The sequence below is a fragment of the Trichoplusia ni genome, chromosome 2 (assembly GCF_003590095.1).
Source record: "Trichoplusia ni isolate ovarian cell line Hi5 chromosome 2, tn1, whole genome shotgun sequence".
Taxonomy (NCBI): Eukaryota; Metazoa; Arthropoda; class Insecta; order Lepidoptera; family Noctuidae; genus Trichoplusia; species Trichoplusia ni.
Window position 1 is genome coordinate 19,651,437 of NC_039479.1, and position 26,246 is coordinate 19,677,682.

General features: G+C 33.0%; 5 protein-coding genes across 6 annotated transcripts; 2 read left to right on the forward strand and 3 right to left on the reverse strand.

Annotated features, from left to right (window-relative positions):
• Window positions 1-1,994: 1,994 nt before the first annotated feature.
• On the reverse strand, window positions 1,995-10,841 carry LOC113508581 (protein SPT2 homolog). Its single transcript, XM_026891705.1, has 8 exons — window positions 10,623-10,841; window positions 10,009-10,405; window positions 6,383-6,493; window positions 5,602-5,901; window positions 4,547-5,467; window positions 4,233-4,353; window positions 3,852-3,940; window positions 1,995-3,396 (listed from the first exon to the last, which is right to left on the reverse strand). The coding sequence occupies exons 1-8, from the start codon at window positions 10,677-10,679 to the stop codon at window positions 3,311-3,313; spliced, it is 2,082 nt and encodes a 693-aa protein (XP_026747506.1). The 5' UTR covers window positions 10,680-10,841; the 3' UTR covers window positions 1,995-3,310.
• A 228-nt stretch (window positions 10,842-11,069) lies between these two features.
• Window positions 11,070-13,161, forward strand: LOC113508582 (60S ribosomal protein L27a). The gene is made up of 5 exons (XM_026891706.1): window positions 11,070-11,148; window positions 11,321-11,384; window positions 11,823-11,920; window positions 12,469-12,621; window positions 13,001-13,161. The coding sequence occupies exons 1-5, from the start codon at window positions 11,146-11,148 to the stop codon at window positions 13,127-13,129; spliced, it is 447 nt and encodes a 148-aa protein (XP_026747507.1). The 5' UTR covers window positions 11,070-11,145; the 3' UTR covers window positions 13,130-13,161.
• A 948-nt stretch (window positions 13,162-14,109) lies between these two features.
• Window positions 14,110-16,578, reverse strand: LOC113508583. Its single transcript, XM_026891707.1, has 2 exons — window positions 16,440-16,578; window positions 14,110-16,045 (listed from the first exon to the last, which is right to left on the reverse strand). The coding sequence occupies exons 1-2, from the start codon at window positions 16,522-16,524 to the stop codon at window positions 14,781-14,783; spliced, it is 1,350 nt and encodes a 449-aa protein (XP_026747508.1). The 5' UTR covers window positions 16,525-16,578; the 3' UTR covers window positions 14,110-14,780.
• Window positions 16,579-17,231: 653 nt separating this feature from the next.
• LOC113508585 (programmed cell death protein 6) lies at window positions 17,232-21,414 on the forward strand. Of its 2 annotated transcripts, XM_026891710.1 has the most exons (6): window positions 17,232-17,364; window positions 17,982-18,042; window positions 18,325-18,431; window positions 18,816-19,084; window positions 19,413-19,508; window positions 20,740-21,414. In XM_026891710.1, exons 2-6 carry the CDS (start codon window positions 17,987-17,989, stop codon window positions 20,749-20,751), a joined length of 540 nt encoding a protein of 179 aa, XP_026747511.1. In that variant the 5' UTR covers window positions 17,232-17,364; window positions 17,982-17,986; the 3' UTR covers window positions 20,752-21,414. The 2 variants fall into 2 exon arrangements, with proteins under 2 accessions (XP_026747511.1, XP_026747510.1); XM_026891709.1 differs by lacking the exon at window positions 17,232-17,364 and adding an exon at window positions 17,371-17,524 and having other exon boundaries at window positions 19,413-21,414.
• Window positions 21,415-21,775: 361 nt separating this feature from the next.
• On the reverse strand, window positions 21,776-25,891 carry LOC113508584 (dolichyl-phosphate beta-glucosyltransferase). The gene is made up of 7 exons (XM_026891708.1): window positions 25,585-25,891; window positions 25,125-25,266; window positions 24,659-24,833; window positions 24,020-24,228; window positions 23,546-23,760; window positions 22,266-22,403; window positions 21,776-22,071 (listed from the first exon to the last, which is right to left on the reverse strand). Exons 2-7 carry the CDS (start codon window positions 25,194-25,196, stop codon window positions 21,873-21,875), a joined length of 1,008 nt encoding a protein of 335 aa, XP_026747509.1. The 5' UTR covers window positions 25,197-25,266; window positions 25,585-25,891; the 3' UTR covers window positions 21,776-21,872.
• Window positions 25,892-26,246: the final 355 nt, after the last annotated feature.

The window sequence follows — 26,246 nt, forward strand, 5'->3', positions numbered from 1 at the left end:
TATTACTAGCTGAGTGTGAAGAAACTGTAGATTTATTGCTGATTTTTGATAAATTATTTGATTCATTCAATGGCCACTCACACCGTGATACAGCAAAAATACTCAAGGGATGTCTTAAAAACAAATCACCACATTTCCCGTTCCGGGCAGAAATTAAACCTGTTTTTAAATCAAGAGGAATTTGAAAAAATTGTAAAAAGTCAAGATGGGTCTCAAACAGTTAAATATGATGATTTATAAAATCTGATGATTTAGATTCTGATTTTGCAGTTGATTCCTTAATTTCAACAATGAGTCAAATTATTTTTAGTAATTTGATTTTGCATTCGGAAGCGAAGAAATATGTACCCTGGATATATAATAAAAAAACTAAATCTAATATATTTAAAAATTGTAATTGTATTGTTGATTTACTTCAACAAGAAATTGATCCTAATGCATTTAATTACATGATTGATTATACAAAAAAATCACATGTGATTCATTTATTAAATTACTTAATGAAATATATTTTATGATTGAGACTTGATCGCCCGAAATAATAAACTTAAAAAAATAATAATTGTGATTTTTATAAATTGCAGATGTGATTTTTCAATTATTCAATGCGATGAACATAAATTGATTTTAACTAATTATATAATTAATTTGTTCATCAACTTAATTGTAAATAGTTGGTGTACGGGTGTAAATAGAATTTTAACAGGAAAAATTGCTGATTTTGATAATAACGATACTTAAATTACAAGCATACAATTTCTATAAAATTCATAAAAAAAGGAAATAATGTGAATGATATTTAAAACCTTATTGTTAATTAAATGATTTGATTGATTTAAATCATGTGATTTCTGATGGGTGGCCATTTCCAACCATCTACTTTATTTACATCGATAAATAAAATAGAAGGTTGAGAACCTTCTATTTTATTATTATACCCTTAATAATTTAAAAATGGTTTCTATTAATGTGAATTAATTGGTGATTGTAATATACCATAAGTGTATTATGAATGTTAGCCAATGAAATTAAACCATATTACGATTTTATCAGAGAATAATTTTTCTACAGAAAATCATATTACTTACTAAATTATAATAGTAAAAATGTGTCAAAGTAAAAGTGGTTTAATTTCAATACGTTGTAGACGTTAATTAATAAATTGTATAAATTATCCGTATTTATAAATAAAGAAAAATCTTTATATTTTTGTTGTATTCTTTTTCTCTTTAGTACATTTTATACACGGCAAAAATGCTGTACTATGCGTAACTACCTATAGCAACCTATAGATATTATGTAGATGAGTGCATACATACATATAGCTATAGATCGCTTCACAGACGCTAGCGCCATCTAGTTTACAGGGCAAGTAGTGAAAAAAAGAACTGATCTGTCAGTGTCTCATCTATACCAGTATTATATGTATTATCTATGAGTGTCAGTCAGTCTGTCACGTTTGTCAATGTGCTTTTTGACAACTTTTGTGGTGCAAAGATATTATCAGTCAGCTGTTTGTATTGTCATGCTGAAAAAAAACTGCTTTGGAAACTAATCTTTTTAGATATAATACCCATAGACCTTGTTTTGATAATAATTTTATTTCATAGTTATGAAAGAGATTAGAGATAAAAATACAGGAATCATAAGTCCGCGTTCGTACCAAACTTATACCGCTTCCTACTAACTATGTGCATCAAAATGTGTATTCATATCCATGTAAATTTAATATAGTTTTGCACAGACCTAGTGTATTTACGCTACGCTACTGTTTTGTTTACACCTACTACTTATCGACACTGTCCATACGTTTTATCGTCAACGTAATCACTGGCAAAGGATAAGCAAAATTTTACGTTCACGTATATCCGATAAAGGAAGTTATTCAATTACAACATTGACAATAGTCCTAATCTTCCAACTTAAATGTTATAATCATATTAGAATTCATAGTACTATAGATACCAATAAAATAAAAGATTATTTTCAAAATATTCATTTAATTAAATTATATTTTTGTTATTTTTGCTCTTCAGTATCACAAAAGTATACAAGATTTACATTCCATTAAGTTACAATTATGCATTAATAGTATTGTATAGTTAAATGATTACTCGATTTAATATATAAAACACCACAAGCGCAGCTAGACACAGTGGGAATGTCTAAATATATTATGTCATAAACGAAAATAATAAATATACATATACAGTAAAAAGTACTGATGTGTATAATTACATTCCTCATTCAACCCAGTGCGGTATAACATAATTTAAACATGTATTGGGGCAAGACACTATGATTATGGACATTTATTAAATCACACTCTGTTATTATTTATTGGTACTATTTTTCTATTTTAATTGATATAGTAACAACAGTAATCAATGTGATGATAAATTATACAATAACATAAATATTTGTAGTCATCATGTACATTGTAAAGAACTTATAATATACTATAGGATAATGAAACAAGAGCTTACAACAGTGTGAAACAACAGGTTTCAAACATGAAACATAATATATTTAAATGTGAGATACCTAAACTAATGAATCATAAATTAAACAAATCATTATTAACATACCTATCATACAAACCAATCTTATAAATTAGACAAGTTTTAAATTGTTTCTTTCATTTGTTGTATTTGTGATAAATTACATCACAACCATTTAGAACAATATGAAATAAAAATAATATTGAATACCATACTCCACACGTAGTGTACTGACAAACGAATTATACAATCTTCCGATAGGCGAATGAACAATGTTTGTTGCAGAGTAAAATCAATTCGAATAATATCTTCATGTCAATCAAATAGTAACGTAGCGCCAGACAGAATCATAAGCTAGACAGCTTAATAACACAATACATTGAAATAATATATTCTATTGCACATAACGTTGTATACATATAATAATCTGAATCTATAAACCAATAAGTAACTACATATAAATCAATGTATTAGAACAATTACACTATTGCGAGATTAGAACATTGTTACAAATCTGTGGTAATTACATTAAGCGGTAAAAAGCGCATACATTGATAGCTACAAAAGCTATATATGAACAACCCAAAATTAAATCACTTTATACAAATACACAAAATATTAAATAATGTACAGGTAACTAGTTTAAGACTTTATAAGAGAGGCATTCAATTGCGATATCAACTGTAGAACAATTGACTGTTTGATCCCTTGGAGCAACATGACTATATTCCAACACATACACAGATACATATCCGTACCGCAGCCGAGTGTGTGGGACTCGTGTCCGCGGTCCGCGGCGGCGAGCTCGGTCAGTCGTCGCTGATGCGCCGACTTTTCTTAGATTTCTTTTTCTCCATCGCTTCCATTCTCATATCTTCTAAGTCTTCCATAATACCTGAAATTATTTGATACATTGTCAATCAGTTATCAGTCAAAGTACCCTATAAATGAAGAGACTGCGTTGGGTTAACAGAGCCAGAGAATGGCTAAATAAGATAGAGAAAAGGCGAGGGAACATGGTAGGTGACCATATATTCCATACTAATATAAAAGAAGGACAGAAAGGGAAACATCAAGAAAGAAGTTAATATACCAATGAATAAATGGTAGAAGTGACAACATAAGGAAATGAAAGAGATGACACAGGATGGAGAAAGATAAAACGCTACACCGACAACTACCCAGTACTCAAAATTCATCATTAAAATAATGTAAATGTGTTCTGACCAACAAACAAAACGAACCGATTCGATATGAGCTGATTTAATCTTGTTATTCTTGACATCAAATTACATATTCGTACCTCAGCCGTTCTCATTATAATATGAAATTCATAGCATAAATACATACCAATCTTTTTACTGATGTATTCCTCTCGTTGTTGGCGCGCGAAACTCGATTCCATCATAGGATCATCGTCGTCATCCATGTCCCGATATCTGGAAAAAAATATTACGGTATTAAAAACAATTAGTTATGTTTTAATATGTTGAGAAAATAATGATTGAATTAGCCAAAGTATTTCTTAAAGGAACCTTGAAGCGAATAATTATGGTAGAAGAAAAATTATCGTAATCGACAAAAGTTAAAAAGAAAACGAAAATTTAATCACGTCCACGCGTTCTGTCCTAAAAAATGTCCGATATACGTAACATATGGAATTGGTAAAATAGAAATGGAACTTGATGCCATTCTAGAAATTTGTTTAGTTACTGGTTCTTTCACACTCACTTGGACTTGTCATATCCGAATATTTCCTTGATGTGCCGAGAGTAGTCCATTTCGTCGTCACCGTCATCAATAAAGTCGTCCAATTCAGAATCGTATTCAGAATCTGAGTCTAATGCGCGCCCTGGAATTACAATATACATATAATTATTTTATTTTATTATTTGCGTTGAAACATTGATTTATCTTAATGCGTTATAAACAGTTAAAGCCCGCAAACACTCAAGAACAATTAAAACACCCTAAGGATTGCGATGACTTTTAAAATGTTAACTAACTTACTGCCTAATGGGTGAATTATTATCAGAACTACTTACGTTTCTTATTCCTCTGGTCCTGACCTTTTCTCTTGACATCGCCGGGCGGGAACTGTCGCGCCCCGTTCGGCTTCTGTCCGTTCCTCATGCCATTCTTACCCAAGGAATTAACGTGTTTATCAAAATCGAAGGAATTCGACACCTTTGGCTTACTAGGGCCTGCTTTGTCGTTAGAAGCTCCCACTTTCTTATCATCTGCTCTCCTTGGTGTTGACCCCTTGCTGTCAGGGACCCTTCTGTCATTATTCTTCTGAGATCCGTCGCCCATCGCCCTCTGTTTAGCTAATAAAGCCTTATCTTTAATACCGTTCTGCGAGATCTGCTCTCTCTGTTTTGGCACTGGTTTTCCTTGGTTGCTGTGACCATTTAAGTATTTGCTATCACCATTCTTACTCGGTACATTTAACTTCCTCTCATTAGAATTCTTATCTATCCTGTAAGTGTTTTGGCTCTTTAAATCTATGTTTTTCTTAACATCTTGTTTTAAGCTCTCCTTAGAATTTAATTTAGATTTATCTACAGATTTGTCTACACTTCTATTAACTTTGTCAGGCAGCCTACTACTGCTTTCCAATCTAGATTTAGCCTTTTCTAATTTTTCCCTGTCTTTGTTAAGTCTATCTATATCTCTTTCGATGGCCTCTCTCTGTGCTTTCAACTTATCAAGCCTCTCTCTATCTATTCTTTCCTTGTCACGCTCGAGCTTTTCTTTCTCATGCCTTGCTCTATCCCTCTCTTTCTGTAGTTTTTCTATTTTCTCCCTTTCAATTCTCTCTCTGTCGGATGGTCGAGGACTGTCGTTTCTGGAGCCAGAGTTGTTCAGTTTGTCGGAGACTTTAGGTATGCGGCCGAAACCAGTACTCGGTTCGGGTTTTCTATCCCTTTCAACATCTCTTTGAGGTTGTTTTTCATCTTTTAAGGCTGGAACCAAAAATTATGGATGTAGTTGTACTACCACCAGGTATTTTTAAATGTCTTTAATAAATTTCTAAGCTTTTCTCTATCAAAAAGTAAACTAATACTGGGCTACGCAAGAAGGTGGTATGTATACTTACGTTTCTTGCCGCCAGCCTTCTGCGCGTCGATCCTCTCCTGGCGTCGCTGGCGGCGCGCCATCTCCTCCTCGTACTCCCTCTTCTGTTTCTTGGTCATCAGCCTCTCCGGTCCTGACTCCGTTTCGGCGACCACCTCCTTCTTCTTCCCGATTTCGATCGGCTCGCTTTTCTTTTGTTCAGCGAGTTTTAGCAACTGGTTGAAATCCATCGGCGGTGGTGCAGGCTTACGAAACTTAGGTTTTTCTGGCTTTGATTCCTTCTTCTCTGGCTCATACCGAGTTGGGGGACTTGTATCGCGTTCTGAAAATTGTATAGGTGCACAATAATTTATTTCAATTTAGCTTCCATACCTAAGATAATTATATTTTAGCATTATCTATCGGTAAAAATAGTTTATATATCAGCAAAAAGGTCGCAGTATACCAACATTGATATCAACCAGTCGAACTTATCAAAGTACAAAATGCCTTGGTCTTGTAAATCTTGTATGCAAATTGCACCGATCAATTCACCCATTAATAAATTGTGCATTGATCTATTCAAGACAGGGTCAACTTTCGAACGTGTAGGTAGATAACGATTTACAGAATCGTAATAAATAAGTTAGTTAATAGTGTTACTTAGCATTGAAAGGAAAAAATATTATTAAAAAACAATACAAATTACAAATTGAATACAAGATCAGGTGAAAAGAGTATGAAATATTTTTGTACACTCTTGGATAGGCCAAAATGAGTGAATACTTAAACCTCATAGATTTGTTGTAATTTGTTAGACTGACCTCCATTTTCGCCTTTCCGCCGTCTCTTATGCGGGACGGGCTCGTCTTCGTGTCTAAGAGCGTGTTTCACTCTCTCTCGAGTGCCATTTAAATCCTTCTTCACGAAGGTGTCTGTAAACAAATTGAATATAATAAGTTATCATTTAACAGGTCTTATTGGGTTTCTATAATAATATAGAGTATAAGTTACGATGTAAACGTATCGTTACAAAATATTATGCAACATTTTAAATAACAGTGACGATTTAAAGATACCGTTCGTGTCTTATACATTCAACTTGGAGACACGATTAGGAATGAATACTGCGTATAAAAGTAAAAACCTCTTTAGTCCGACAAATAGAAAACGGCAAAAAGCACTTGGCAAGCGGTGAAGGGAGGGCAAAACTATGTGCTGTCCAAAGTAATTTGACCTTTAAAAAGTGCTACCTACTAGTAGCTTAATTTGAATAAATGATTTTGATTTGATTTGATATCATAATAAAAATTAGCCTTTTATTATGGCCATTCTCTGAATAACTAAGTTAAAGTTTAGGAGCTATTGAAGTAATGACATCGCAAAACTTGCACACAAAAGTCACGTCGTACGTAAGTTTCATTCACAGCAATTTGAACAATTTAAGTTTGCGCGCCAAAAGGAAATATACGTATCAATTAAACTATATGACATCGAAATGTTGTTTTTCCTATTACAATATTTAAAGAGTGTTATGTGTCTATGTTTATGAATTGACTTAACCCAAATAAACTACAGTATGAATTACTAAGCATGATACCTCAATTTATTGTTTAAGATAAGTAAGATAAAGACGTAAATTTCGGGAAAAAGACAACTCATTGGACGGCCATAAAATAGGTCACCGCTAAAAAAACTTAGAGCATATTATAACTATAAGCTCATAAAGAATGGGAATAGATAAATTGTAATGTGGTTAGCGGAAAACCGCAATCAGATTTTTGATAGCCGTTTGCAACTAGTACATAATATAAAAACAAATGATGCGATATAAATATAATCGTAAACAAGATAATTATCCGACAGGGTATAACCGAAACGATTTAGATGAAGGAGAAATTGATATTATTAAAAACTGAGATAGGCGTATGCAGTACATACAAACAGTTGCTTGATACGTCTTAAAGTAATATTATTATGTTTATCTAAGCGTGACAGGAAATACCCGGCGTAGAGCGGCATCTCTTTCTCACACCCGCAACATATTCAATTTGTTAAGTAAATGAATTTGGACTTTTAAGACCTGTAATAGTTATACAATATCTATTCAACTGGTTTTTCACTTGTAAAACTCTCTTTGTAAGTAAACGATTGTAAACCTACACATTTATCTATACAACTATGTACAACCCGTCTTGAAAGCGCCGGCGGCTGAACCGTGGGGAATTGGATTCGCAATGCGCAGAGTAATTGAATGTAGAAGTGGAAGTTAAAGAAATAATATTAAAAATTGAAGTAAACAAGATTTGTATAAAGCAGACCGATAGGTATATTGGATTCGTTGAACATATATGGATTTTTATCATAAGAAAATTGATGCTGCATGTTTATTCGCTACAACTAATAAAAAATATTTATCTAAAATCTTTTGTCTACGGCTCAGCCTGCTTAGATGTCGTCGTAAGAAGTACGTAACGTGCTAGGACTGGATAAACTACGCATGTACCAACATTAAGCAAAAAATATTACAATCGGTTGGGTGGCTTATCCAAGATTGCATTATGCATTTGTGTATTTATTAAAAAAAAATCATTTATTATTCATTTATTCTACTTGGAAATGGAAACAGAAATTTAAATGCAAAAACTAAAAGGACTCTTAACTTCCAAAACTTTAAGTTACTTCAGCAGTAATAAACAACATAAAACTTATTGGTTTCTCTATTTGGCCATATGATAAACTGTGAATACTTGACACGAGTAAAACACGTCGCATCAGCTCATGATTAAGGATTCCGGGTGGCGGGGTGGGTACGACAATAGTCGGGCGATCCCGATAATTACGCATGGGAACACCGTTATCAAATATCTTAGTAATACAGGCAGACTTAATGCCATGAAGCATTTATACGTTAATCAATAACTATAATATTACAACTATACACGACATATTATATTATTGATTTCAGCAAAAAAAAACATGTTTTTTAATAACTCTATAATGTTGCTTGTCCTAAAACATTTATAAATATTATTATTTATTTAGTGTTTGACATGATTGTTATCTTATCAAAAAAATTCAGCACAAGCTAGTTCAAAAACTGACGCTTTAAAGTTACAGCACAGAAGGTTTACATGTTTCAAGCCTCTTTATACTTTTTTTAAGGATATTGAGTCTCAATAAGACAGCTATTCTCGACGAGATTTATACATGCATATGGAAATAAAACCTTATATGCTAAACTAAAGGCAAAATGTTGGGGTGTTGTTTCTAATAACCGGTTTGCATGTAATAATAAGCGAAGTGACGAAAAGCGCAAACTAAGGTGTTTATTTTTTAGAAGCTACAAAATTTTCAAGCTTTTGGAGTGTCTTAGAGAATATAAAAATATAAAAATCCATATCTAAAGCACACTTGGACCATACTTTGTTTAAGTTAATTTTGTCTATAATTCAACCTAAAAATGTACCTTGTATTTTAGTATAATAGTTTACTAATATAAGAACTACTTAAAATAAAAAAGATGTAAAATTAAATAAAAACTTTTTGTCTCAAAAGTTAATGTGTCAAAGCCAGCATTACTAATGTATCAACTGGACCTTCTGTTGTTTTCTATTCATGATATTGTAATAAACAGGACAAGATTATGCATGCCCATATTTAGCTTTCAAGTACAGTAACCTAAGAGAAGGAAATTACTAAACCTGTATTGCACATCCTAAAATGGACACCATAAACACAGAATTTAAATATTTTATAATAAATATAAAAAAATGCATTTGGACAGAACCATTACATAAAATTAGACTAGACATAGACTAAACTATAGTTAAAATTAGGTGCAAATTAAACTGTTTTGTATTGTTATGACAAAACAAAAATAAATGATGCGAAATGATTGCCTGATGTAAAAAAGAAAAAAATATATCAAATATCACAATGAATATAGCAGACACTGGACATAACTAATTTTCACACTAAACATTTCATGACATCTGTATCTTAACTGCAGAACTATAGTATTAAGTAATACATAAACATGTATCCCTAAACCTGTTATTAAAAATTGAGTTCAACAGCATTTAGAACCTATCTGACATTCAAAGCACTCCTTAAGAGTACATAGGGAAGGCAACAACAGTATTTTTATTTAATTTTAAAATGAAATCACATGCATGTCTGTGGTACTATGCATTTAGAAAATTATGTTACTGATAAATATAAAATGCTGAGTAATTAGGTCAAATAGTATTTACTGTACATAACATGGTATTGAACCTTAACATGCTTTTTTACACTCTGAGAATGGGTAGATGGGATAACACAGGTGATAGCCGGTATAATTTGGTTTTACCAACTATACATGTAGAGAGCATGTCAGTTCTATGAGTTTTAACCTCTAATATTATTATCATACTGAATAAAAATACTTTATCAAATGTTTACTTACTCCCAGTAGGAAATTTAGGTTCATCGGGTATTTTACTGTATTTTTCCATCATCTTAGCATATATAGCAGCGGACTCTTGTGACTCATAGCCATAGTCATCTTGATCAGGCTGGTCAGGCCCCTCCCGGGTCACAGCTGTGTTGTCTCTGTCTATAGCATCTGCTATCACAGACTTGTTTGCTGATTTTATGACTTTTAATGTCTTCTGAATCTTTCTCAGAGCCTTAGGGTCCCTCATCGCCAGCAACTCATCCCGCTTTTTCTGAGCCTCGACTTTCTTTTGCTTTTCCTCTTCATCTTTCTTGGCTAAAAACTTTTGTATGTTTGCTGACAGTCTGTCCCTCTGCTTCTGCTCTTTCTTGGGCGGATCGAAACGTGCTTTATAGTATGCATTATCCTGAAAGCAAAAAACAAAGTGTCAGATAAGTTCTATACAAGTATTGACAACAAAGTGCTAGTTTCCAAAGTAAAAGTAAATTTCTTGGCGGTTTAGAATAATCCTTTGCGCAAATACTAAATATTTATTAACGGGTGAAATCACATATTCAACGTTTGACCCATCTTAAAACAAAAGTATGCGCATAATATTTCGCAAAATAAGTACTAAAACTCACAGATGACTTTTGTTGTTGATTTCGTTGAGCAGCTAATAAGGTCTCACGGAATTCCATTTTCTTAAAATTTAATAATAATGCAGAGTTAATAATACTAATAACATAATAACATTGCTAAATTTTCACAAATTATTTATAATTTTTCGTAAAATACGTGTCAGGCTCAATTTTGATACACAATCCCACCATTTTCTGGAAACGTACTGACTGAATAAGGATGTACTTATTTTAGTGACACTAATGGCGTGTCTTGGAAAACTAAACATATAGATAGAAAATATCGATTTCAATTTAACTTTGTTTTAAAAAGCAATTCATTGCAAAAAAATTAAATTCTTTGGGAAGTCACTGTTTTATTTATTGCATTTGAATTAAAAAATATGTGTGATCTCCTAGATTTGTGTTCTTTTTCATCAGACAGAGACAAAAATCGACTAAAGTGAAAATAGTCACGGCACTACATGACCATAGAGGAGACCCGTCCTTTCAATCTTCTTTTCAAAAGTTGACTGAAGACGAAAATATGGTTCGTGTTTATTTTATGAAATTTATCTAATTTTTGTTATAAGATCACTTAATAATTCTGTTTAATTAAGCGTGTTTCGTGCTGTATAAGTGAAACTAGTGTCGTACAACAGAATATTTCCTATAATGATGTTAAAACATCTTTGTAAATTGTATTTGTTGTTCCGCTGCAGGCCACCTCCAAGAAGAAGACCAGGAAGCTACGAGGACACGTGAGCCATGGGCACGGTCGTATTGGTAAGTTATAGAAATGTTTCTGTTACTCGGATACTGCTGGATCAACAGCATAAACAAGATAACCTCCGAAAGTTAACCTAAAGCATGACAGCTACTCATAGGAACCGGGTTCAAGTTATACTAATTCGGTCATATATGAATACTTATAAATTTTGCTAATGAAATGTATCTTATCCTGAGTTTTATCCTGTGCTCAGTTTCATTCAATATACTGAGACAAATATACAGCACACATGTAACTGGAAAATGTCACCAGCTTCCAACACATCATTGAGTCTCTTGTATATCTAATTATCCCTATAAATATATATCTATATTTATTAATTCTTACATGATTAATAAACAACTTCACACAGCTTGAAAGAGAAATTCAAAACATGTTTTTTTGAGATCACTGTGGAGTTTCATTATTACAACCATCATTTACTATGTTTCCAGGCAAGCACCGTAAGCATCCCGGAGGTCGCGGTAACGCTGGTGGTGAGCACCACCACAGGATCAACATGGACAAGTACCATCCTGGATACTTCGGCAAAGTGAGTTCAGTTCATTTTATCATATTGAACAGGGAGTTCACAACATAATTATATTAATTAGATAGTGGTCTATCTATTAAATATATAATGTCCATTTGCAAAAAGTTATTGTGTTGCAAATAGACATCACAATTTCTTCACCTTTATAAATAAAAATAATGAAATCTTTTTTGTTAATGATAAGAGTGTTATGGTTTTTCCTAATATTATTCTTATTAATGTATTGCTAGACTTGTAATTGAAATTGTAACAATTCAAGTTTTTAATATTGTTATGAGGCAAATTAAATTAAATCCTTGCTCTTAAGTAATGAATGATAGCATATACAAGTAAATCTTGTGATAGTTCTAGGTATTATAAGGTTTGTTTATATTTTAGCTTCAATTCAAAAAACAAAAAAATTTGTTTTCCCATTGAAACAAGTCTATAACCAATGTATTGTATTAAAAACATATACAAATGTTTGTTTTTGAAACTGAATCTGAAAAAATAATAAATAATAAGGGCATTTTATTTATTTTATGTAAATTATTCTTTTAATTTTACAGCTTGGTATGAGAAATTACCACTTGAGGAAAAACAAGCTGTTCAACCCCGTACTGAACTTGGACAAGCTGTGGACCCTTGTGTCCGAGCAGTCGCGCCTGAAGTACGCCACCGCCACCGACGGCAAAGTCCCTGTCATCAACATTGTCAAGGCTGTAAGTATTTAAAACCTGTAAAAAAATACCTGAATAGTTTCCCCTAGTAAATTTCTTGACCCTAATAATGTACTATTATTAGGATAGTGAATTGTATCCTACTGTCCTGTAGTGGCAGAAAATATTATCTTGTTAGTTTGTTTGAGTGAGACTCGAGAAATGTTGTAATTATTTCACCTTGTAGTATATTAATAAATTATGTATGGTGACCAAATGTGAAATTGGTTGCTAAGCAAAATGAAAGTTTTTAGTCTTAGCATACAATATTTATGAAATATCAAGGATTTCATTAATTTCTTATTCTTATAGTTGTCATGTAACAGTACAATACCTTATAAAAGATTTTGTCTCCTAAACATTTATTTCATGTCTATTCCAGGGTTACTACAAGTTGCTTGGCAAAGGCAACCTCCCCAAACAGCCCGTCATAGTCAAGGCTAAATTCTTCTCCAAAACAGCTGAGAGGAAGATCAAGGCTGTGGGCGGTGTCTGCGTCTTGTCTGCGTAATTTAAGTCTACAATAAATTTATAAAATCCACATAAAATCGTTTTATTCAGAATTCTAAGTTAACTGTTTAGTATTAAGAGTAACAATAAGTGTGTGGCTTTAACAAGAGTTGACTGACTACCCCCTGTTCAATATCACACAATAATTAGGGACTTCCTAATTACCCAATTAATGATGCATCTGCAGTAAAAAAATATTTAAAGAAAACCACATTACCATCCAACACCAAGTACTTACCATCAAACACCAAGTACTTACCATCATACACCAAGTATTTACCATCAAACACCAAGTACTTACCATCAAACACCAAGTACTTACCAACAAACACCAAGTACTTACCATCAAACACCAAGTACTTACCATCAAACACCAAGTACTTACCATCAAACACCAAGTACTTACCATCAAACACCAAGTACTTACCATCAAACACCAAGTACTTACCATCAAACACCAAGTACTTACCATCAAACACCAAGTACTTACCATCAAACACCAAGTACTTACCATCAAACACCAAGTACTTACCATCAAACACCAAGTACTTACCATCAAACACCAAGTACTTACCATCAAACACCATGTACTTGCCATCAAAAAGCAAATACTTACCATCAAACAACAAGTACTTACCATCATACACCAAGTACTTACCATCAAACACCAAGTACTTACCATCAAACACCAAGTACTTACCATCAAACACCATGTACTTACCATCAAAAACCAAGTACTTACCATCAATACTTACAAACAATCTTGATTTGAAGAGAGTCAATATACGGGAATATGAGGATGTTTGTTTCAGACGTGCAATAGCTACTGGTCTTGAGGAAACTGCAGTAAATATGTAGACTACATTTCATCCCAGTATTCCCACGGAAACACGCCGCGCGCTGTAAACTGATATTGCCTTTTGTCACGTAAATAAATAGGCAAAAGGTGGATGGATATAACTTAAGTGAAACACTCTTAACTAAATTATAGCTTCGTATAATAATACTCAAAATATGCTGTTACATAATTTATGTAAACTTAATATCTATTCGAAATAAAGAAAAATACATACTTATTTCAAGTAATAAACTTCACATATTAAATTAAAATACATTATTGGCATTTAAAATGCATTTGCTGATTTCCATATTGAAAGCAACACAATTGATTTTTATAACAGCACTGGAGTTAAAATAAAAGTACTTTACTGCATGAGATCAGAAACTCATTCCTTTCACATGTTAACTTACATATCCTTAAATATAAAGGCTACGTGGTTTTTATTGCTGGAGTAATGAATGTATTATTTAGTCAATGATACTATAGAAACTAGTAGGTACACAGTGTACAACTAGAACACATACCATTTTGTGTTTAATAAGTATAGAAAGTTTTTGAGAACTCTAATACGTAAATCATGGATGGCACTAACTATAAGTAGATATGGAAATCTTAAGCTGAAACAACTTTCATCGTCAATATTGATGTTACAATACATCATAAACTTCATGTCAATAACTAAAACTAAAGGCTACATATTACTATGTACTTTAAATAAATCCAATTTTTGATAACTGTACTCATCATAACTAAGTTTATCAGATTCAAGTTATTTAACAGATCAGTCATAATATTATGTTTACTTTTAGTTCTAAGTGTATATTGTAACTGTATGTGTCGGCCTCATTTGTGGTATTTGCTCTGGAGGTGTTTGTGACTGCATGGGCTCCGGGGGTCTAGGCTGCTTGGCCTTCTTTCTAGCAGCATCACTTTCAGCATAGTACATTCCTAGTCTTGTTTTAATAGCTGCCAAGGCTGCTCCATTAATTTCATCATGAAATATGTTAGTGTACCTCCACTGTTTGACCATGGGACCTCTTTTTCTTTCCTTCTTGATTTTCTTTTCAGGTTTAGCCTCTGGTGGATGATGCATTAACTCTGTAGCATGAGCATAGGGGTTCTCTATGGTGATAGTCGGGTGTTGTTGGGGCTCAGGCTTAGTTTGTAGGACAATAAATGCTGTTGTGGGTTGTGTTGGTCTTGGAGCAGCTGACTGAAGTAAAATGCCCATGCTTTGACCTCCATTTTGGGTTTGATAAAAGTTTTGCCCTGTAGCTAATGTTGCTGTTTGATATTGATTTTGGAAGTAGTTCTCAGCTATGTTAACCAGGTGGCCGCTTCCAGGATATGTGAGAGCCAGGGGATCTTGTGGAGGTTGTGGTGGAGGCGGTGGTGGTTGCATAGGTTCCATCTGAGGCATTAAATCCATACTTCTCTTCGACTTAGGCATTGTTGCTGAAATGTTGTCTGGATCATAAGCTTTAATATAATCTTTCCACATCTTGGAAATGTTTATTTCTAAGCCTGCTATTTTATCCAACCTAATGAAGTCTTTTAATCGGTGTGTGTGTACAATTGAATAGATATGGTTTTTTATCTGGTCCAATACTCCTGATGGCAGACGCACCTCTCCAGATCTTCGATGGCTATTTTTTCCTCTATTATCACTTGGAAACATGACTCCATCATCCATCTTTTTGCACAGCACTCTGACTTTCCTCTCAGTTATGGCATGAATATTTTTGAATGCTGTTTGGCACACCTGAGTTTCTCTCCCTTTAACTCTTACGAAATATTCGAACGTGCAAGTACGGCGACTGCTAGTTTTGACTCTTTTTCTCTTTACGTCGACTTGTCTCATTAGTCCAAATAAATAAGCATTTTGTTCGTCATGAGTTTTCATGGAGTAGAATCCTTGAAAAGTTTTTAATCTTATTTCTTCAGGCACTTTTTGAAAACATCGTCTGCGGCAGTTACAATCAGGGCCAGGCTGTTTTGGGGGCACCACTTTTCCATTTGCGTTTATGTATTCTAGTCCAGCTATCCTTAGTCGCTTTTGCTTTTGTTTGTGCCATTCTATAAGAATATAAAAAATAACGGTAAGATGAAAATAGTACACAGAAAACAGATATAACAGTCAGCGAACCGATATCAAAACAAACCGATAACAAAGAAGTTCAAACATACATAACGCGATACTCGAGTATATAAATAGTATGCTAGATGGGATGCCAAGAAGCAAACAATTCTTACTCCAAATAATGGCTATATAATAATAATTACAAACTAGAAGGTTATTAGCAAGTCGAAGAAAATTAGAGTTCGAACTTGTACAAAAATGTAGTAAGGTAGTAAGAGTCAAAAACTGAGTAAAGTAATGAAGACTTAACAATGACTAAAATGTTCAAGCTAAACTCTAGGTGCTGAATATGAGTCACCAGTTTCATGATAATCTAAAGTTTAAACTTGCCTTCTGGATTTCTTGAACGTCTTTTCACAACTTTCCCGTTTTTCGTAAGCTTTACTTTTCGATCATTATTTGAGACATCGGCCATTTTAGTATCAAAGCATAATGTTGACTACGTTCATAACCAAATCATCGTAACAACCACTAGAATGAACTAAACGCAACGAAACGAATAGTACGTAAACGCAAGTAAACGTATTCGTAGATATTAAAATCGTACATTTTAAATACTCTTACTTATTTATTTTATTATGAAAAGCATTACATACGAACGTATTTGCTTTAAGTTTTACTTTAATTAAATAAAACAAGTAAACTGTAACATTGTTTACTTTTTTCTAGAATATTTCACTATACATGGACATAATGAATTTGATTGGTTTCAGAATCACAAAATTTCGATTTGGTCGATTGATGGCAACTGGCAAGTGCTGAAATCTAGAAAAAGGGAAAAAGTCATTTGTTCAACTATTTATTGAAGGTATGATCGTATGATACGATAGAGGCCAACAAATATGCGATAACTATCGTTGCGTTAAAAACTAGGTTCGTGGGGTTAAAAATTATTCAAAAGCTTGACTTTACTTAAAAAACCTAAAAAAGGCCAACACAGAAATAACAAGATGAACTGGTTTTACCATGTATCCACGACAGACCTTGGAATATATTCTCTAAAAATATATATTATGTTTACACTAACCAATGGATCATCAGGCCTTGGGTCCTGATGATCCTTTAAAAAGAAAATAGGCTGGCAACACAAGTACTTGTCATCAAACTCTTGAGTCTTGACTGTAATGACGTCGGTCCTTTAGTTAAGTGTCGTCCCTGTAGGGGTATATATGTTCTGTGGCTCTGTGGTTATCATCGTGCTGGTGGCTGAGGCTGACCATCTTCGTCACTACACACGACAGTCACCCGATACAAGGTAAAGGAACTAATACGTTTCTATAGTCACTGAATTGACGTCTTCGACAACAATAAATAAATAGTACATCAAACCTCATAATCTAGTCCGATCAAAGAAGTAAGACTTGTGAAAGTTATTGTGTAATTATTTATTGTGTGTACTAAAGGAAACCCAACAGGTGTGTTATTTTGTTGTTACAATATTGCAGAGTATTTGTGGAAATATCTCCTGGAATACAATAGCAGTTGTTATATATTCTCTGCCTTAACAATTAAATATAAATCATTGTACTCCTTATTTACTTCCAGTATAAGGGTACCTATAAAGAAATATTAATTTAATATTATTGAGAATACTGATCTTTTATAATATATCCTATGCTCCATATTATGCAGGAAAGAGTATAAGAATTATTTATCAATCATACATATTGATTGGTACTTGGTTGTATATTTCTCTTACAGAATATACTACAAGTGTGTATAGGTAACCATATCTTAAGTTTTTATTGCACAGCTTTAGATATCAGTTGGCCTCCTTCAGTGAATTAATTGTTGTTGATAAGAAGAATTGTCCAATACACAAATAACTATTGATAAATAAATAAACTAATATTGTTTTTAAACTTTTTACAGCAATAATGACTTTCCAATCGGCGATGCCTAGCCGGGAGTTCTTATGGGATGTTTTTAGAAGGTAAATAAGATCTGATGATTGTATTTATAATTATAGAATGATGACTCAGTTATTATGGTGAAATGAACAAATACCCTGTCTGCAAGGCTTGAAAAAAAAAAACTGAGATGAGTCATGTAATTCAATTCAAGGATTGTTTTTGAGTCCATTCATTATAATTTGCATAAAGATATTGATAATGTTTAATATAAATGTTTAACATAGGCTTAGGCTTACATAATGTTGCTTTTTCCTGGGGAAAAAGGTTACCTAGTTTTTAACATATTGTGTACATTATTTCAGGGTTGACAAAGACCGCAGTGGTTATATATCAGCAGATGAGTTGCAGCAAGCCCTTTCTAATGGAACATGGAACCCATTCAATCCTGAAACTGTCCGTTTAATGATTGGTATGTTTACAATATAATGATAATTGATACTGTTTGATTTGTAACTTGTTTCCTTTTTGTAATGTTATTAAAATATACAGGTCTGTGAGTCCCCTTATTCATACTGTATTATTCGTTTTTTTAGTCATACATATAGTAAAGAAAGTATAAAAAATAGGATGCTTGTGTATAAACAAGTAATATTATAATACCTTGGAATGTAACTACCAATAAAGACTGATTAGTATGAATGGAGTGGCACAAATTCTATTACTAAAGACAAAACTTGAGAATATTATCACATCTTTTATTTTTTACTACTTTCATCAATTTTAGAAAATTTATTACACTTTATTTTAGAATGCTAAAAGCACTGTTAAAGCTCAGTTTCTGTTATTCTTACAGGTATGTTTGACAAACAAAACCGTGGAGTGATCAATTTTGAAGATTTTGGAGCACTTTGGAAGTATGTAACAGATTGGCAGAATTGTTTCCGATCCTTTGATGGAGACAACTCAGGGAACATTGACAAGATGGAGCTGAAGAATGCACTCACGGCATTTGGCTACCGATTGTCAGATGAAGTAGTCAACATCATGGTTCAGAAGTTTGACAGATTTGGCCGAGGAACTATCCTGTTTGATGATTTTATTCAGTGCTGTGTTACCTTATATGTAAGTATTGCTTTTCATTTTATTACTTATCGATTTTTTTATTTATTCATCGTGGGTATTCAGCCTTCAGAATATTTAATGTGTCAATTTAAGTATTTTCGTTAATCGAACTTTTTTATACTAACCAAAAATGTACAGTATTGTAAGATAACGTTGTTTCAATTTTGTGTGTTACGCTTGAAATACTCGACCTTAAATTCGTTAAAGAATGATATTATTCAGTACTTAACATCTTGAGTCGGCCTTTGTGGTTTCGCTCTACAAGGAAAATATTTTTTTACTTGCTGTCGAAGTGGACTGTGTGTGTAATTTGAGTATTTATTTTTAGACTCTGACGTCAGCATTCCGACATTACGACACGGATCAGGATGGCGTTATAACTATCCATTACGAACAATTCCTCAAAATGGTGTTTGGATTAAAGGTAAAAGTATAAAATGTACATGATACGAATATAGGAGCTTCAAGATGCTGAACAATGTTTGCTATATGTTTTTACATTATATAAATGTATACTGTCTGTTCTACAAGTACCGAGTACTTCTGTTATCAGACTTGCTGGAATGTATATCAGTGTAAAGTTAAGCTAAGTGTTATTGGCAATGCTACTTGATTGATTTTATATGAGTGGCCTATAGGCAGTTTATTAACAACCTCTTTACTACATGCCTGGTCTCTTAGACAGACTTGCCAAGTTCATAGAATTAAAAGTGATGTTGTGAATTCTTTACACAAAAGCGTTGCGTGGTCTGTAAGAATTAACCAATTCAGATTAATATCCACAACCGCAAAAAATCAATTTAACGAGGTGCATGTTCCGCTTTATTGTAGTTTTATCAACATTTAATTACAAATGGGTAAGATTTGGGTTTCTATCAACTTCCCATTAGATAATTCATTATTTAATTGTTGCTAGACTGAGCTACACCTCATTTCAAGATCTATCATTTGCATTCTGCATAGTTAAGACTAAAAACTATTCGAGGATTTATAACATACCGACATAATTATGTTAATTTGTTTAAGTTGATCATTGACTGTCAGATAATTTTGCAAAAAAAAAAACAGACAATATTACATAAGACTATTTTTTTTCATCATGACAGTCTGAATCAGTTATAATGTAAAGACTTGAAGATCTGGCAGTAATCTCACTAATGCCTAATGAAACACTTTAAAATGGCATAATTTCTTATGAATGTACAGTGTACACTATGTTATGCACTAATATATATAAAAAAGTAATGTATGAGACAGAAGTATGGAAAAGACAGTCTTGAATGTATGTACATACTTTTATATTCGTGAATGTTTAGTCTTAAACACTATTTATTGAATCTTGATGTTTATAAGCATTAACTTATGAATAGAATTATATTTAGCTGTCTTGAAAGACTTTGTACTAGAGTTTTTATATTTGTGGTGTAAACATAAAATGTAAATTACACTTTCTCATCGTTTCCGTTCAAGTAATCGAAATATGAATAGTAGTCATCGAAATAAATTATTTTTTCAACGATACTATTCTTTCTAATGTATAATTTCAGTTTTTATCCTTTATAAAGATTGTTTTTGCTAGTATTGTAGCTCTGCCAGCATGCGAAATAAGCGAATCGCCTTCGTTGCACTAATAGGATAATTTCTCTTTGGTTTAGTGTGTGCCGTAAACAACGCAGTCGGTTCCGGAAAGCTTAACATCCCAAGTCATACCCACCAAACAATTTTCATAAGTAATCAAGGTATTTATAAGAAAATAACATAAATATTTGAAGTAATCACTTAGCAAGTTTTGTATACCTTCTAAATGGCATTTTAAAGAAAATTATGTCTGAGACTATGTTGTAGCAATTTTAGTCACTAGCTAGAAAGCCATACCTGAATCTGTGCAACCCGACTTCTGTGATAATCAAAAATTATGTATAAAAGCCCATTTCTCAATTTAAAATTAGTCTTTATACTGTAGAATATTTTACAAATGTAAATTCTAAATCTTATTGGATCTAAATGTTTATAAGAATAATGTACCATTGCATACAATTAACGCTCAAATGTTCACGACTATTATATGTTCACTCACTTTGCCAAACTTAAACTTTGCTCAAAAGAAATGTGAGGCAAGATTTCAGTAAATACTTTTTTTGAATGTTTCAAAGTGTCAATTCACATAAATTGATATTGTATTGCGTTGTATTATATATTCTATAAAATTAAAACTGTTAAACACTAATTATTAAGTTTAGTAACCCTGTATGAATACATAAGGACCTCCTACTCTTCCAAATTGTGTTTACTGAGAAACTGATTTCTAGGACTACACCGGTAGAAGGCAAGAAAAAAGATTTACTATACCATAGGGTACCATTAACTTTATTTAACTATTTAAAGTCTTGTGCCGTGCCATCTACCGGCGCTGGCCGAAAAAAAAATATTATGAATTATTACCTTAAAAGGAGTTTCAAGCATTTATTGTTTTCTCATCATATTATTAAGTACATTTTATATATTAAAAATATTTTTATCCATTTATAGTATACTTAGCAAGTAAATGATCGTTATTCATTAATCTCACGCACCACTTAGCGTACCTTAAGGCCTTTCTGTTATAGAATATATTTTTTGCAATTATATCTTTGCTGTTTATGATAAAAACAATGTTTTTCATTAAATGTTTTTGTAATAAAAGCGTTTTTGTAGCATTAATTCTTGATTTAATCAAATATGAAACGTGTCCACTTAGAAAGAAGACTTGATATGATTATAATAATAATAAAATATAAAAATAATAGGTTTATTCTGATTTCTGACTTTTGATCTTCCATGCTCCGATGGTGTACTTGAGCCATATGAGGCCCAGGTCGCAGCCCATCTGTATCCACGAGAGCACCGGGGTCACCTTCGAGCCCTCTATCTCAGTCCATCTTACTGGAATCTCGGCGATTGGAATGTTCAGTTTTTGTGCTATATAAAGTAGTTCCACATCAAATGCCCTGAAATAACAATAATATATCATAGAAGTATTATCCTAATCATAATCTCCTTTAAAGTTGTCTAGGGCAAGATATTTAATTTAAGAACATGAGTCGGATGTTTGACTCAACATTTTATAATGAAAATCTACGAAATCAATATATTATGGATGTGAAAATAAATAAACTTAAATCATGTGTATAAATAAATTTACCATCTGTTTACATGAAGACTCTTAAAGCAAATACTTGCAGCTTTCCTGGTGAACAGTTTGAAGCCACATTGCGTGTCCTTGATACCTTTGACGGTGAACAGCCACACGAGAAAGTGAAAACCATACATCAGTATATTCCTAAAAAATAAATAAGCAACATTTTATACTGGAATTGATGCTCTATGCTAATAAATTGTTCAAATGGTAATGAAGGCAAGTATAAATGATTAAGTAAACAGTGGTCCTATTCCAAGATTCCATTCTCATATAGAGAAGAGCAATTCATTACAGGTCCAGGACCCTGATTTGCTATTTACAATGGCCGATGAATGGATTAAAATTGGGTTAAAATATCATTTTTTTGGTAATTCACTACGGTACGGTACACCCAAGGTCAATACAATTAACTTCTAATTATTGTATTGGCGAAATGCTTATGAGAATAGGAATAATTTCAAATTTAATCCAATTGCCATTCATTCATCGGCCATCGTAGAATAGCAGAATCGGGGCCCAGGCTTGGTCCTTTGCAAGTTAATTCGATTTCGGTTCCGATTTCTGGACACGAGATTTTAGTAGGTTAATCAAAAATGTATTCTGTAGTTATATTGTTGTCTAATTACTATCCTTTCTTAATAGTCTAAAAAATATTTAAAGTGCTAACACCAAGTCGTTTAAGCTTACTTTGTCTATGAAGTAGGTAAATACTTATTGCATTTTTTTAATCTTCTCTATTCTGCCTGTAATCGAAATGACCTTACAATTTGCCCCAATGCTAGTGTCCTAATTCCGCCCTATCAAAGTGATGTAAAAAGGTTCAATAGAAGTTAATAATTTCATCATCCTGATTTGTATTGATAGGTAGAACTTGTAATCTAAATAGGATCCGATTACTATCTCATGCAAACAATTTTTCAATGTAGGGTTTTGCTAAGCTTTGCCGTAAATTGGGTTTATTTACATTTATAGCTCTTTGTGATAGTCTATTACAGGGTGGTGGTCGATCACGGGCGGTGGTCACAATATGAAGACGGATATTAAATACAAGATACTCGTTCTTCATTCGTCGCATGGTTTGAGATTTTAGGGATGAAATTTAGAAGTTTTATGGATTCATGATTTCGTCTGGAAACATCAGCATAGATAGTGCAAATATGGGAAAGCATTTCGCAGCGAAGATGCATGGCACTCAGTTTTATACACCCTGACACAATGCACACTCTCAAAAAGAGGTAGATGTTTATGCATTCAAAAATTATATATAACTATGTTTGTTTTACCTAAATAAACTACGCGTCGCTAACGATTCCTGTTCCAGATGTGCTCTAGAACCAATAACAATAGCGATGCTGTCGCTAACTTTATCAGGCGCAGATAAAGGATCGCACTTTATAAGATCCTTAAGGGCACTTTCTAATTTCGTCAGATCTTCGAATTTTGAGGCCCCATCAGCGTCAGCAAATAAAATGCTGGCGCCTCTACAGCTCTCGATACCCTGGAATAATAGAGATTAAGTACAAGCCATTTTACGTTACTATTCACTCTGCTGTTTTATAGAAAATAGCATGCACTAAAAACAGTTTTTTATCAATCATGTTTAGTGATATGGTGTTGAATATGTTTTGAAACAGACCACACAAATGTTTTATCTTGTCATGTGGTATCTTAAATGGTATTGTTTTAAGAGTTTAAAATAGGTATTAAAGAAAGATAATGTACAAGATAGTGTTTTTATTGGATATGTGTTTACTCACCAAGCGTACAGCACCCCCCTTTCCTCTATTCTTGATGAGTTCAAGGCACCTCACTTTTTCACTTCCATACTGCTCCACATATGACTCCACAACTTTAACGGTGCTGTCTCTACTTCCATCGCTAACAACTATTATCTCATATTTAAAAGTCGGAACATTCTTCACTCTCTCTTCTAGAAATCCTATAGCTTCATCAAGCATAGGTGGCACTAAAACAATGTCAAGAATAATTTCATTACATCATAGATGTTATTTTAAGCTCAACATTAAGTATAATGATCATGGCTTATATTTTGTTTCAGTAAATTCTAGTGTGCTAAGGTATAGACTCTTTTACTGACAAAAAGTAATTTGTCACAGAAAATAGTATGAAAAAACAGTATGTCCAGTATAAGTTGCTCTGATACTATAAATATTTCGGGCAGAGATCCTCCGAACACCGAGAAGCCTGAGAACATCCCAGGAGACTTCTGTGCTTCTGGAGGGAAATGGAGTAACTGGACTGATGCCCTGCCAAAGCCACGTGACCCACAATGGGCCGACTTGAAGTCTATGTGCGGAAATAGAAGCCCATCACCAGTACTATAAATATTTATTTAATTAATTGTATAATTCTATATAAATTTAATCAAAACTTACATCTTTTCTCCTCATTGTATGCAGGCACTATCACACTCAAGTGAACGCTATGAACTTCATCAATGTTGGGAAACTTTAGTTTGCTCTTGCTCTTGGGATCATTGTAAGTGGTTTCTTCTTTGAATCGTTCTACCACAGGGTATGGCGTCGATGTCATGAATATGAGTATGGATAACTAAAAACATTCAGAGTTATAACCAAGTTTTAATAGGTATTAATATCGAATCTTTTTATAATTCTTTGATTTTGATGGATCTGACTTGGCTGACCATAGGATATAAAATCAAATTATTATAACTTAACATAACATCTAAATGTATAGGTTATTTATTTGTTTACTGCCAACTAGACACATAACACAGGCTGTTTAAAGCTGTTGAATACATTGCTAGACTAAAGTATGTGCTTTAATCTGAGTAATGAGAGTTAAATTAATTATTAAAATAACATTTAATTGTTTACTTACAGCTATTAGTAAGCTTATAGCGGCTGCAAAACCGTACAGAATAAAGGTCCATAGAACTAAAAAGATATCCATCGTGTGATTGTTTTGATGAATTATTTATTACTAACGACGCATTTATAAGTTCACCGAATAAGTTTATATCCTGTACAGAATTGTTAAATTACTTGTAACGATACTATTCGCTCTCGCTTGAGGTTACATTTTATAACGGAATGAGGAGCGGGAGGGGATGACCAACCATATAGGTTGAATATGTCATTGGTGACAGGTGAAAAGTTTTCTTCTGTCGTCTGTCATACATCAATGGACCTATCTGTCAGTTGGTCAGTCATTATCAGTGACCTGCCACAGATAACAGTCTGGAGTCTGGGCTTGATAGACCAATTTTATTATTATTCTTTATTTTTTTATTAGATAGTGGGCAAACGATCTGACGGCTCGAATGATGTTAAGCGATTACCTTACCGCCGCAACACCAGAGGAGCTACAAGTGTGTGCCCGGCGTTTTAGAAGAAATACACTTTTTTCTTATAGGTTTGAAATATCCATTCCTGTTCGAAATAACAGCTTTGTAAAGAATTGAGTGAATTGGTGTGACATCTCTTGGCTTTACAAAAGTTATTGGGAGATCAAATCACTTCCGTTCTTACACAAGAGGTTTCTTTTATATTTTAGATGGCAACCTTCATCCCTCATAAATTATCTTAGCTGTATTGAGCTCCGTACTCCAAATTGCTTATTTGTTGTGTGCATTATCACTGCAATACGAAAATTAACCAAAACCAGAGTCCTAAAATGAATGACACAGGAAAATAGTCTTAAGTCAACGTCGTCAATAATGATTTTTTTTTTAATGTTTATTTATATTTAAGGGGTTTTTATCCACACGGATACGTCAACCCCATTGTACCTTATACTAAATTTACTTACACTCTACTGAAAAGGGAATCACTGATTAAATAATGAATATGTTTTACTACGTCGTTAAAAGTAGCATAAGGCCACGGCTGTCTTTTAAAAATCTCTTTATCTAAACTATGGAAATACTATTTTATTTAAGTATAAGGTAAGTGATCCTTGTTTTGCAGGGGGTTTTACTGCCAGCCAGAGTCGCGCAGAGTA